Source organism: Passer montanus, unplaced genomic scaffold (assembly GCF_014805655.1).
Source record: "Passer montanus isolate IOZ18808 unplaced genomic scaffold, ASM1480565v1 scaffold2, whole genome shotgun sequence".
Taxonomy (NCBI): domain Eukaryota; kingdom Metazoa; phylum Chordata; class Aves; order Passeriformes; family Passeridae; genus Passer; species Passer montanus.
In genome coordinates this window covers 1,119,209-1,134,044 of record NW_024366591.1, presented here as the reverse complement: position 1 = coordinate 1,134,044, position 14,836 = coordinate 1,119,209, and the positions used below count along the sequence as shown (strand labels likewise).

Here is a 14,836-nt window from a genome sequence, read left to right as displayed (position 1 = left end):
GGAGCAATCCCCCTGGCAGCTCATTATGCTGGAAGGTTAAACAAATGTACTACTCCAATCCAGTTGCTTAACACAGCAGCACTGACAGCACGGGCTGCACATGCTTCCCATTCCCAGTTTCAGAACAGAATCCGAAGGATTTCCTTTCCGCTTTCACGAGAAATAAAGAATCCAAATCTTCCTTAGCAATTTGTCTGAATAAACTGGAGCGGGCTTAGAGCGGAAGGAGGAAGAGATTGCATGGAGCAAGCAGCATCATGTTTTATTTATCTTCTTTTTTTTCAGGTCAAAGGAAAAGGGTTTTGTAAAATTAACATTCTGGGAAATGTACCTAATTGCATTAAGCATGAAGGCATTTGTGCCGTGAGCAGTTCAATTCTGCAAAGTAAAAAACATACTCTGTTACTTGAGAAATTTACAGTACCCCAAACTCCAGGCTCTTCTTTCCTTCATCACTAATTCCTCTAGAATTAATAGTAATTAAGGGGGGGGAAATAGCAGCAAGAAATCCATTTTGGTTCCATGCTCAGATTTGAAGTTCTAGGGTTGGATATTAATTATTACTTTCAGTAACTAAGTAATCACAACATGCTCTATGCAACAATACCATCAAATAAAATCTGTGCTCTGTCCTCCAGCCCCCTTTGCACAAATTTAATGAGTTTTTCATGAAAAAAAGAGAAGTTCCACCATGAACTGTCACCATATTTGTCTTCCAGGAAATGCTACCACAGCATATACTTGGAATAAAAGAGAAGCCTCTCAGAGTGCTCTGAAGAATGCACCAGGGATAGCATGGAATATTTCCTAGGATTTCCCCATTTCAGGTACTTTATGGTGCTTGAGACAAACAGAGCTCTTGAACTAAGAAGCTGGAACTTGTGAATCAAAAAGAATACAACAAATATAATGCACTACACACCATTTCCACATGTTTACACTTTCTTTACCAACCTTGGTTACCCTGCCTCAAAAGCTATTTATTAAAACCACAAAGTATGGGGAAAATGGTCAAACACACCAAAGTACAGAATGGCTTTCACGCAACTCTAGAGAGACAAACAGTCCCTTTTAAGCTTCAAAAATAAACTTTCAAGAATAAATTCAATGTATACGTATAAAATACAGATATTATGAATGGGGTGAATACAGAGTGATTATTCACTGTTTTTCCTAACACAAAAACTAGAAGGTATCTAAACTATCAGACAAGAGACTGAAAGGTAAGCAAACAGAGGAACTTCCCATGCAATGCAAAACTTGGTTGGAGTACAATGCTGAGGAGTATTCTGCACTCGTATTAAAATGGACTCAAAATAGTAAATTAGACAAAATCACAGGCAGGGGGTCTATGAAGAGCCCTAAACCACAATTGTCTGGGTACAACCTCCAGGTTAGAAAATCTTTGAAGTGCTGGCTTTCAGAACCTCGGACAGTGGACTACCAGTTTATATTTGTTTCTGATGGCCTTCCCTAAGGATCTGCTTTTGACTATATTTATATAGGATCAGGTGCAGCTGCTCAGTGATAACTCACTAAGGCAGTGCACAACATATCCAGAGATCCACTTTAAGCAGAAGATGAACTAACAGAGGTAAGGGTCTTGCTCCAAAGTACAGAAGGGGGTGCACATTATGGAATGTGAGGAAGAGAGATGTCCAGCCCTACATCAACACCAATGGCTGTTGCAGTGGTGCCTGAGGCTCAGATTACAAATTTGTGCTCTAGATGTACAGTAATCATGGCATTTCTTCAAATGCTAGATGCAGCCTATAGACCTCTTGCTCATCACAGACAGAAATGACAATTAGGTACATGCAAACAAAAGAGACTGCATTCCTGTTATTACTCCTGAAAACACAATTAGGCCCAAAATATCTTATTATTCTTACCTTTATTCCAGAATAGGTGACCTCTCTAGTCCTGTGCACAAATTAATAACTTGATATCATGCTATGTAAAAGCAGCAAAATCATATTGTTGCAGGAGGTTGGTAACCCTTTCCACAAAACTGCTAAAACTAATTGAGTACTCATTCCTTCACACTGCAAATTACCAATCCCACAGCTTGTGTAAAACCTGTTTGCTAGAGTTTGGCACAATTGGAAATGCAGTGCAGGTAACACAGAAGTTATTCAGAAATTTGTTCTCTGTCTTGCTGGCATTCTTACTGGAGAGGTTGGGTATATGATAGGCATGGATACAGAACAACTCCACAACCCAAACCAGAGTCCTGGCTATCTGAGTGAAGTATTCTGACACAGAAATAAGAAAATATATTCATTTTCCACATCAACAGAAAGCTTTCATTCCTAGCGTGGCATTCTTAAAAAGGCGCTAATCAAGCCCAGAATTATGCAAAGTGCAGCACTTAGATTATTTGATGTAAGTTAAGCATAGAAACATTTATTCCACACAAAAAAAAAATTAATTCACAGAAAAATAGTTAGAGGAATATACAGGAAGACAGAAAGACTGACAAAATATCACCATTAATGTTCCAAAATGAGCAAAACAGATGAAAACTATCCCAAACTGTTTTGATCATGAGTTATTAAGAGTATCTTCTCTGTACTGCTTTACAAATAAATATAATTCTGTATGCAGACAAATCATCTAGTTATCAGTAAATAATATCAAACATGTACCATAAACACATTTCAAAATTAATGCACAGAAGCTTAATAATTTCCTGAGCAATCAAGGCTTGCCCCACTCCAAAATAAAGGAAACACTGAGCTAAAGAAAGCTTTTATTTCTGACCTTTTTGGATAGATCTTGGCAACCACATCACTAAACAGTTAATTCAGGTGCACGCTGCTTTCTCTTTAATGAAACAATCTCAGCAGACAGGGAATTCTGTACTCCACTAGGAATTGTGTTCCTAGCTGAGGGCTGCCAGAGTTCAGCAGAAAATACACCACAAGGCCAAGAAGTCCAACAGCAATTTTTCTCCAAAAGACAGAACAGTTCTTCCTCAGGCAGCAGGTTTATCTAGCTATTTTCTCCACCATATTTTTCAAGTATTTCAGATTTGTCCACATTCACTTTCTCCATGTCTTCCAAGATGATCTTGAGAGAGATGAAATGTTCTGAATGTAGCCCATGTGAGAGCACACAGACAAATACCTATGCAGAAATTGTTGTCAGGAGATGAGTGTGAAAGGATATTCTCCATGTCTTCCAAGATGATCTTGAGAGAGATGAAATGTTCTGAATGTAGCCCATGTGAGAGCACAAATACCTATGCAGAAATTGTTGTCTGGAGATGAGTGTGAAAGATTTAATCAGGTGAACCAGATGAGAATGAACAGACACATTCCCTTGTTCTTAAACAGGAACCAAACTCCCATTTAAACTTGGATTTAATCCAATTGTAAAGCAAAAGCACTCAGTCACCTTTAATGAGCATTCATGAAGAAGATATTTCAAGGGTTTACTTGCTGTGCTTTTTCCCTTCATCATTTCTAATTTGCCATTGCCAGAGCTGTCAGTATCTTCACCCACCCAGATGTCTTCATTCCAAACAGCTCTTTAGAAGAGAGCAATACAAGCACAGATGGGGTTCTGTAGCTGTTGAACATTCTCCCTTCTTGAAGAGGTACCACTCACCTCAAAAAACCAGACACTCCAGTGCTTTCTGCACAAGAGCATCATTTCTCAGCACCATCAGAAAAAAAATTCCTTTTTTCTTTTCCCTAGAGGTATCCTCCTTTTGCCACCTTCTCAGCTTCTACAGCAACAAATCTGCCTTTTCTCCTTTATTACTCCTGCTTTTCCCATCAGACTGCACTAGTCTCTCTCTCTTGCACCTCTGCGTCCATTTTCTTTCCTCTTACTTAAGCTGTTGGGAATAACCTTCCATTACAGGTCCATAAAACAGATTTCTTTGTGGCTTTCAAATCTGATTTGCACTCTGCTTCCAGGCTCACATCTCTGCAGCTCCCAAAGGGATCTCCAACAATTCTCTGGATGGGTATTGCATCATAAATATGTTGCATCAACAAAACCACATACAAAAGAAGGAAAAAATAACTTGCTTTTTGAGGATAGAAAGGAAAGACAAGTAGTCCCACCATATGCCACAGACAAATTCCAAGGGAAAAAAGCTATGAAAGTCTTTTACATGGTACACAAAATGAGTCATGCACTGAAGTAACAAATACATATGAAAAAGCAGAATATGATGTGTTGCTTGGAGTGTTTTCAACAAAGTGTACAGAGAAGTAAAAGGCAGATTCTCTGCTTCAAAAGCACAGGTGATATCCAGAGCCAGCAAAGATCTATTGATAACTATTGGCCTTCATGGTCATATTCATGCTGCTTCTTCAATGGTCAGAGCCTCACAGTAGGTGGGAAGACCAAAGCCTGGCTGTATTGTACACTCAAATATTCTATATATACAGAAATTGTGATTTGTCTACTTATACATGAACAATGAGAAGTAGTATAACAGAATTTCAGGTATCCCACCTCCAGCAGTAATTAGTGGTGTTTCTGGGGCAATTATTTTGAAGACTGCTTCTCAGGCCTGATTTCATCAGCACATCTGACTCCTGCTTTATTTATTATTTTTCAAATTAACTGCTTCTAGTACAGTAGTTAGCGAGTCCTAGTAATTAAATCCCTAAACACAGACACTAGGCAAAATTAAAGCAGTGAAGAAACAGAGCATCTATTTATTTGCCAGTTCATGTCTAACAATCATTCCAGTCAGACCTAAACACTACCAGCCTCTAGAAGAGCTGCTTATCCTGACACCTTACTGGGAGATGCACACGCAGTTAGGGCTGTGACTGTCTTCCAAAACTTACAAGCCACTTGGCTGACTTTTACTGCATTTTAATTTTTTCCACCTGATTGCAAACTCCAATGCCACATTCAATATTATCAAATCATGTTTTCCCTTCACTTTTTTTTTAAGAAGTTCTTTATACCTTTCTCACTGGATGGAAAGTTGATTGCTGCAGTGTGCTCTCAGGGGAGTGGCTCCTGCCACTGGGTTCTTCTTCTAATGATTGTGACAGGGAGGGACTGTCACTCTTGTCGAGAGGAATGACAGGCTTCTGGGCATCAGCTTCTGTAGAGTTCTCACAGATCTACAAATGAGAAACAAGGATTCGTCTTTTCAACATTTCAGAAAGAAAAACAGTAACAAAAGTGCACAAATGCACAGTATACACATTATGAAAAGCCCAAAAATACTCAAAAACAGAGGTCTTCAAGGCAACCTTAAGCAGAGAGATAAATGGAGAAAGTTCTCTCTCAAATATTAATGAATTCTTAAAAAAACAAAACTAAATAAAGCTGCTGAAATGTACAGCTACACCAAAAGGCTGCAGTCTGCCCTTGCAGGTAATCTACACTTTGAGAACTATTCAAGGTGGCAACTCCACAGAATTTACACAATGGCAAGTCTGAGCCACCTTTCCACCATTTTAAATTACTTTCCAAGCCACTTTATTCTGCAGCTGACCTGCCTTGCAGTTTGGATGCTCACCACCAAGGACTGTCCTCCTTTCAAAAGCAGGCTCCTTACTAACAGTGGGAAAGGGAAGAGATTGGCCCTGCAAAACTGTAGCACAACAGCATGTGGGGACAATGATGATAATCTTAAATGACATGATGCAGCAGCAAGAGAATGGGAAATAACCCTCAGACCAAGAAATGGTCTTCACTCTCTTCAATAATAATTCAGAATTTAATGCTTTTTAAGGACTCGGGGCTTAATGCTGCCAATAAAAAAGGGAGTTGAAATGCAGAGTGAAATTACTGCAATCCTCCAGTCACTTGTTTACAAAGGAGGAGTGATGGTGCTTTTATTCTCCCACATTGCTGCTCACCTTGTCTATTGAGAGATTCAAGTCTTTGGGGATCTAGGGTGGTTATGCAGAAAAATTTTGGAAAAAAAAAAGAAAAACTTACAGAAAATTTTGGCCCAATCTGCATGAGGCATGAAGCCTCTCTGCTGCATACATAGAAAATTCCTTCAGAGAAACACATGAAATCTCAAAGGTATGTCAAATTTCTGAGCTTACACTGACTAAATGCAGTAGGAAATTACTTTGAGAACATACCCGTGCTTCATCTTGGACTTGTTGCTGTGCTGGGGCTGGCTGCCTCACTATGTAGTTGATCTGACCAACTATAGTCTGCTGAACGTGCTGAGGTGGCTTGGCTTGGTTCACCTGCAAGCTGGAGTGCCCCTGGGCCTGCAGGAGAAGCTCCAGGTCCTTTTTCATCTCCTCCAGCTCCAGCTGGTGCTGCATGATGTCCAGGCTCTGCTGGATGACCTGCTTGTGTGTGCTGTCATCCTGCCCTGGCTGGGGGGACGCCAGTGGCTGCTGCTGCTGCTGCGGGGGCGGCTGCAGCACGTGGCTGGATTTTATCTTCTGGACGTGGCCCAGCTGCACTCCCACAGCTGATGTCTGCAGAGAAGCCTGGGGGTGGCTCGTGGGGGCCTGCTGAGCCTCATGGGGCACACCAGCACAGCTCTGCTGCAGCTGCTGGGGTGGGAAGGGCTTTGCCACCCTCCCGGACATGTTCTCCAGCTCCGAGAGCGGCTGCTGCTCCAGCCCAGCCTGCAGGAGCTTCACGGGCTGGGAGGCACCCCGCAAAGGCTCCCTGTCCTGCAGGCTGTACTGCAGGGGGAAGTGCTGCTGATGAAGCGCAGGAGGCTGCTGGAAGCTCTTGTGGTGGCTCGTGTCTTGGTAAGAAGGCTGGGCTTTGCTTGGGTGAGGAATGCTGAGGCAGTGGGAGCAGCAGAGGGGTGCAGAGCACTGGAGTGCAGGTGGGAACTGGTGGGGCTGGCTGCTCTCCAGCTGGGAGGATGGGGAGGGGTGCCCGTGGTACAGAGAGGGTTGTAACCCTTGAATATTTCCACAGAGTAGCACGTCTGGGTGAGATAAGTGTCCACCTTCCATTGTGAAACCCCCTGGAAAAAAACCAGCAAATTTACTCCTGCCTTGTACTCCCGTCCTCCCGCAGTCTTGACAAATGTATACAATAAAAATTATACACAGGGAAATGGCCACCATCCACATTTCAAATGTAAGAGATATTCCAATAGCCTATCCAAACAGTCTGCCAACAACCATTAAAGATAATTTTTTCAATATTTATCTAGTATTTCAATTCACACCAAACTCCCACTGATGTCAGTTGAACTCACAGTTAAATTACCCAGCAAACACTTTGAAACATTGACCTTATTTTATCTTAACTGATGGATACGGCTTATACTTTCATTTTTACAGAAGTATGAGTTTATCTTCTCATCCATAAGCACAGGTACGAAAGACAGCTTCCAGGGGGCAAGTGACAAAAATCAAAGTGATTAATGCTATGAAGGTGAGACTCATAAAAGCTGGAAATAGAAGTGACCTATGAAATGATCTTGTCCATCAAGATTTTTAAATCCCTCTTTTTAAAACACTTTTGATAGTGTTTTACCCCTTTTACATTTTATTACCTTAAAATGGAAGAGAACTGGTCTTTTAGGTCAGTGATCAGCCCACTGAGCTGAATTTACAGTAAAAACCCATTGCAGCTGGGAAAATCTGTGTCTGCTGGGAAATAAAGTCACAGTATGGACATCTGCTATATAGGTAACACTGTAATTATTGTACAGACGTGTCTTAAAGCCATCTTTGTGCCTATCAATTCCAAGTGTCTCAACAGTGCTCAGCTTATTTGGCCACTAAGAGAATGAAAGCACCAGATATCTCAATGGTCTTTTGGGGAGCAGATATAAATGGAGAGAAAAACGGGAAAGTTCAGCCACACTTGCTTTTCTTCGGAACACAGCAAGAGCTTCAAAACTGGATGTCAAAACAAAAAAGGAGAGCCCTTTAGGGGAGGCACTGTATTGCCTGCATCTGTCTAGCCTAGCTTTGGGAATTTGCCTACTATAATTTTCTTACCCAGATTGGAGAGTTGCTTAGTCCAGTAGGAGGGATCCCAAGCAAACCTGATCTTCAGAGGAGGGCCCGTGTCTGTGTTACAGTTTGTCTCCAGCAAGCGCTGGATCTGAAACACAATCTGGTGACACATTAAAGGACAATGATTTTATTCACAGTTCTAAGATGGTGACAAATGTTTCATTTGATCAACATCAAACCCTTAAAACAGTTCCCACAATTGCTCTTACCAGTTCCTTACTGAAGAGAAATGGGATGGTTTTTTTACTACACACAGCCCAGCTGATGAAGTTCTGGACATGTTCTACCTGTCTGCCCAAAACCACAACTCCTTGCAGCTGCTGCTCCAGCCTCTGCTTCCTCTCACTGGTGATTTTCTGTTAATGACATCAATCAGCAGAAAAGGGCTGTCATTCTTCAGACACACATAACAGATGCAATCACTGGCACTACACTGAGCAGTATTTGCAGCAATACTGTTCTTCACAATCTCTTTAAACCACCCATCACAGAAAGGAAGCAAACCCAACTCAGAAGATGAGTCTGAGTTCAGGAAGAGCAATGACTTCTCCAGGAGCAAAAAATCTGCATCATTCTGGCCTTGGTTTGACAGAATAACACAACCCCCAAGAAAGCTGCAGAAGTTGGATCAAATTTACATCCGGGCCACTTTCTCATCTGGAAATTCTGATCAGCAATTTTTCTCATCAGCACATTTCAAAATAAAATCTCATATACTTCAACTGGACATCCAAAAACTGAAGAGTCAAAACTCAAAAGTTCTGTTACAGAAATTAGACCAAAGAATCATTTCTGAAACAGAGGATTAATTGTGCTGCTAGTGGGTGCCTACAAAGTAAACATTAAAATCAGAACCTGGTTTGTTTTCTAAGTACTCAAAAGGTGCACACATATTCTCTGTAAATGCATTGGAAACTGTGGTTCACTCATGATAAGGAAACATTTTGCCAGTTTGCCCTGAATCTTTGTCAACCATTGATTCCACATCGAAGTCTGAAGAAAAAAACCCAAATATTAGAAAATATAAGGAATGGGACAATTGCTCCCACAGTCTATATTCTTTCCACTGGCACTGGGATTAAATTTAATTTAGTTTGATTTCCCAAGGTATCAAATGAAACTAGCCTTACTTACTTCCAGTTGTTCAAGGAGGATATTTGTTCGTTTATCGATTTCATTCATCAGAACCATCTTGGCCATTTTTATTTGGTTTTCCACCTTCTTGTACAGATGTTTTACTTCAAGCAACCTATGGGTAAGAGGTACATATCCCTGATGTGTCATTTATTCACTGCTCAGCTGTTATTTGCTACAAGAACTGCTCTGTCTACTGGCAGAACTGCAGTGAAAGTTGTATCATTTCCCATCAGTTCTCCCTCACTTCTCTGAAGCCTCACCACCCCGCTCTGAATTTGACATGCTAATGCTGGTGGATTCACTCAAACATCCTGCCAAGAACAGCCTTTAGCTCTTTTTCAACAAATATATACATAATATATCCAAAACTTCCAGTTTATTCTAGATTATAAACAGTATAAATAGATGTGTTCAGATAGAACCCTTGAAATTATTTTATTAATGCAGAAGAGAGATCCAACAGCTACTGAACGCCTAATCAGTAGCTGAAATCCAGTTCAAATAATTAAATATTTTCATTTTTATGTTCATCTTCACTGAAATTGCACGTTGTTTTGAGGTTTCTTGAAGAAATAAGGCATCTTAAAAATTATCTTCAGTTGTAATATTGTCAAATTATAGCTTAGAAACAGATTATACAAAGAAAGCTTAACTCTGAAGTCAGCTGTCACGTGCCTTACAAAGAGTATGGAATAATATATTAGAATGCCATGACTTGTCAGTACCACTTAAACATAAATTTGATATTTTTGATCTTCCTATTCTTTCTACCCTCCAAGAAAAAAAAAAATAGAAGCTGTGTTTAATTCCATTAACCTACATTTAGTTAAAATATTATTTTTACAGATCACCTACTTCCGTGGAAAAAAAAGAAAGCATAGCAATTACCTGTCTTCAATCTGTTTAGCCGAAACTTGAATCCCATTTTTTTTCTCCTCCACCTTAGTTATGACATTCTCCAGGATAATTCTCTGATTTTGCAGCGCTTCTTCAAGATGCCTGAACCTGTGAAAGAAGGGGAAACTGTCACACCATGGTTTTCATAGAAACAGGTGAGAGCAGGGAGGGCTTCTGCCAGGGCAGTGAGATGTGTGTTGAAGCACCTATGAGACAACTGAGCTGAGCTTGCTGTGGCTTTTAAATCCTCTCTAGCCTGCAGCTCCAGCTGGCAAGCACAGGGGGAAAGAGGGAAAGGGCACAGGTGGAAGGTGCTCAGGGCTGGTGAGCCCCAGGGGCAGAGAGGTACCTGTGCTCCTTGTGCTCTGACAGGAGGCAGCTGCGGCAGGTGAGGGTGTCACAGGTCTCACAAAACACCTTCAGTGCCTCTTGGTGCGCTGGACAGAACAAGGAAAACTCCCTTGCTTCATCTTCAGCTGCTGAGGAATGCAAAGCAAGGCTGTCATCCACAAGGAGAGCTCAGAAAAAGAGTAGCCAACCTCACAGGTCCATGTCAAGTCTCGATGCCTTTTTTTAAGGCACAGAACCTGGAACTATCTGATTATCTGAGGCTGGGTTTGCTTGCATTTCTTCCTTACACATCCTACAAACTGAGCACACCAGGAGCAAGCCATCAAAACAAATCCTTTAAACTCTCCTGAGTTTAAAGTATCATGATTTGGAGCACCTGCCTCATAACTTTAAATGCCCTGGTCTAGTAAACCACTCAACAAAATTATTGTAAAACGTAGATTAGCAAATATATTAAATAAACTTGCAGTCACAGCAGAAGCAAGGAAATCCTTTGCTCTTAAAAAGTCACACGAGCAATTGTTTTCCAAATTTGTGTTTGTTGCAAGGCAGTTCATAAACTTCAGTATCTGGAGCTCATATTGGACCCTAAAATCTCTTCTTTAAAGGATTTTCTAAAGAGTAATGTGATAAAGAGTAAGAATGGACAGCAGGTACGCAAAGCATGCAGAAATAATGCTTCCAATCTATTCTTGCCTTTTTCCTGAATGGTAGAATTGTTTTATAAAGAAGGAACACTGTCTACAAAAGATGCCAGAAAAAGACAAAGATAAACCATGGCAAAGCCAACCCTCTACCACCAAAGAAAAGCTTGATTGCTTCCTCACGGTACTTCAACAAAGACATTGCCCCATTACTCTTTACCAACACGTGAGAAATTAAACAAAGCAAGCATTCTTAGATAACACACATTGATAAAAAAATTAAATTATATAAAGGCATCAATAATTTGTACATCATTATCGGCTCACATGAAATAAGAGGAAATATTTCCATTTTCCGACACCAAACTTCTTACTTATCAGTACATTTTTAAAAAAAAACAACCTGGGGCAGGTTGTTGCTCATCCTGTAGCAAAATGAAGCCTTTTATAGATTCAGAAGTGATAACTATTGTAGTTACACAGACCCACAGAGGGCAGCAAGCTATACTGGCTCAGCCACTTCATTTTCAAATTGTAAAATTCACAACAGAGAAGTACAAAGGCTAAGAAAATCTCATGGCTAACCATGACAATGCAAATATGGAGAAAACCCATGCGACTCTCTAAAAAATATATGTCAAATGGCCCAGCTTTTAGATTGCTATCTCCTCTAAATATTTCTGAGGAGCTTGATTTATTTCCATCAGTTCAATTGACTTTCGTTCCACCCTCTTAACAATGTGCAAGAAGATAATTTGTGACAGATTAGGCCAAGACGTCATGTAACAGCCTTACATAGCTTACATTGCTATAAATTATTTACTGCAGTACCCTGCTTTATTCTTCAGGGAAGCTTATTGGTTTATGCCATTATTGAATCAAATGCTAATAGATAGCATTAATAAAGGAGGAAATTAGATTAGTTTTTTAACCGACTCCAATATTTTCTACTAGAAAGGATCAAAATGAATTCACCTTGACAGCAATTTTTTTTCTGATTACATTGCAAATATGTACTTTTTATTAAAACCTGCAGCTGACAAGCACACAACAAGGTGGTACAACCAGTACATACCCAAGGAGGATGTCAAAGAAAGATCATCCCCTATGTGATCAGATTTTAGATCTTAAAAGGAAAAAAAAAAAGATCATAAAACTTTCTGAAGGTTTATGGGCTGGAAAAGCCTTCCAAAGTGTTCAGTATCTGCACAGCATACAAACTGTTTTTCAGTAAACTGAAGATCAAGTTTTCTATATTAAACTCAAACTGATAATGAGATGTGGTCTTTAAGGCCCATGTAGTTAATATGATGAAGTTACAATCCTATATAATGATTTCCCCCTTTTTCTCTCTCTGAAGGGTTCTTGAGCCTTTGGGTGATTGCAGTCATCCCAGAGAATTCATTGGGGTATTTTAATACCATGTCAGATTTTAGAGACAAGCAGATTTCAAGTGCAAACTAAGAATAAAATCAGTATTATCTAATTGCAACACAGACCCACAGCCTCTGCCACCAGTAATCCCCTGAATCAATTGACATATCAGTGAGAACTGCCACTGAGCCATGGTATTCTTGACCTACTTTTTACTCAGAGCAACACTTTTCTGTTTTGAAATAAGTTTAATACTTAGAAATCAGGTACTAAACAAGTGCACAACCTTGGTTTTTTGTTTTTTTTTTGTTTTTTTTTTTTTTCTAGAAGCAAATACCTAACCACAATACCCATTTTAGCTTCTTAAAAACCTCCCTTGGTGAGCAAAGAAAGCTCAGCTGCCCTAAACTCTGATAATTCATCATTTGAGTCAACATTTTCTACAGCCTATATTTTCTTTATCTCAGGTGGATCTCTTGAATAATTAACAGAAAGTTTTAAATCTCTGCTCCTCTGATCAGTTGATGTCAATTTTGGGAAAGCAATCTCAGCTATTAGAGTTCTTCCTCCACTTCCATAAGTCTCAATGACTCAGACTCCTCTCAAGAAAAGCTCAAGAAATAGTTTATTAAATTAATAGAAATAAGAAGGATTTCATGTGTGTGATGAGTGTGTTTTGCTACTTCATTTCTGAGCCAAGGAATCTAAAACTGCCAGAAGAAGGTCTGGCCCTTACAAGGTAAATGGCAAAAGATAAAACAGTTTAAAAGTGCAAGACCTCTTAATAATTTCAAGAGCTTACAAAGAGGGTGCTTTTTTCAGAACACCCTACACCAAACACATTAAATCCTTCCTGACTGACAATGCTGTGTGTTTGTTTCCAGAAGGAAAAAAAACAAAAAACAATCTGAGTTCTAGTATATCCCAATATTTGCTTTCTTTGAACTGTTCTGAAGGCATATCTGTCATGAATAGATAAAACATACATTAATAATAATAAAGATAATACAAAAGCACAAATTACATTCCAAATAACTTCTATATTAACTGATCTGTAGATGAACTACCAAGCTCCTTGTTCATCACAGGGAATTTAGTACTAAACTAAAATTCTTCCTCATGTTTTTATGTGTCTGCATCGTTTTATTTATATAGCACACACAGACCCACAGCTAAGCCACACATATAATTTCTTACCACTATTTGTCAACAATATGAGATGTTATTCTTGGCTAAAGTGACATGAAACTATAAACAGTTGGAGCCTCAAAACCACAGTCCTTATCTTGTTATCAACTCTAGAAGAAAAACATACAGTCCATCCAATCAGGACATTTGAGGGGAAACTGGGGGACTTCAGTTTCCATTATTTGCTAGAAAAGACCCAAAAACCATTTAAATGCAATTTGTGGTTTTTATTATTACCATTCTTATGGACTTCTTTTGTTTACACTCTATTTGGCAATGGCATATTTTGTCTCAAGTGACTCAAACTCTGTTTTATATGACCACCCAGTCAAAAAATTCCATCTACAGCAAGTCAAGTCTCCTACAAAAAAAAAACTGAAGGAAAATAAAAATAATCAGTGGTTTGGGTTTTTTTTCTGTCCTTCATCTTCCTTATGGAGAATAAGTGTGTAGCACAAATTCTTATTTTTAGTTAAAAATTGCTTATATAAGCTTAGGTTAGCAGATTCTGCAGCAGATTTCTGACACATAGTAAAGAAAATAATGACTAATAATAAGAGATGGTAATACCTTCTCTAGATCAACATTGTATAGGGGTTAGACATATTTGCCAGTGGGCTTAATTTGTGCTTGCTCAAGCACAAATTGAAAGGAACATCCTGTAGTGATCACAGCCTCCTGCTGCCTGTGGCTCCCTCACACCCCTTGTCCATATGCACAGGAATTGCTTTGTCGTGGTTTCCTCAATGAAATTCCCCAAATTGGGGCAGAAATAGTGAAAGGGCAAGGTCTGCTGCTGTTGCAGCCCTCCTGACCCATACTCCACAGATTGGAAAGGCACATGGAGAAGATCCTATCTGTCAAACACATGTATCCTAACTTTTTCCCAATATCAGTGGAATGCTGATTGTGGCAATGGCCCTAAAGTTGGAGAAAAATCACCTCATCTCTTACTGACATGTGCATCTCCTTCTGAGTCACACAGAGCCTGCAGCTGCTCCTTTTGCAGCTGAATAACTGATACAAGAAGAAAGAAAATCCCAGTGTGCCCCGGTACCTGTGCAGCCTTTCAGGGATAAAGACAGGAAGTGCTCTCCAGGTTCCTGGCCATGCCTGTGCTCCTCTGTGCATGAGCTGCACAGCCACTTGTTGCATCTTGTGCAGAGACTGTGGGCAGGTCTCTTCCCTTTGCACAGGGAGCAGCTCTAAGAACAAAAAGCACAATTACACACACATGACAAATCAGCTGTACAAACTGCTGCCCCTAACAGACTATGATTCAGGTTGGTGAGCTTGATATTTTTG

The 14,836-nt window shown here is 39.9% G+C and overlaps 1 protein-coding gene across 3 annotated transcripts in view; it reads right to left on the bottom strand.

Annotated features, from left to right (window-relative positions):
- Positions 1-14,836, bottom strand: part of TRIM66 (tripartite motif containing 66) — a 45,346-nt gene that overhangs the window by 15,902 nt on the left and 14,608 nt on the right. For all 3 annotated transcript variants that reach the window (XM_039707756.1, XM_039707757.1, XM_039707758.1), the window contains exons 3-10: positions 14,589-14,736; positions 10,324-10,453; positions 9,966-10,082; positions 9,075-9,189; positions 8,150-8,296; positions 7,923-8,040; positions 6,078-6,934; positions 4,938-5,099 (exon numbers count right to left, since the gene is read on the bottom strand). In XM_039707756.1, the coding sequence (XP_039563690.1) occupies positions 4,938-5,099; positions 6,078-6,934; positions 7,923-8,040; positions 8,150-8,296; positions 9,075-9,189; positions 9,966-10,082; positions 10,324-10,453; positions 14,589-14,736 (1,794 nt within the window). The remainder of the gene's footprint in view (positions 1-4,937; positions 5,100-6,077; positions 6,935-7,922; positions 8,041-8,149; positions 8,297-9,074; positions 9,190-9,965; positions 10,083-10,323; positions 10,454-14,588; positions 14,737-14,836) is intronic.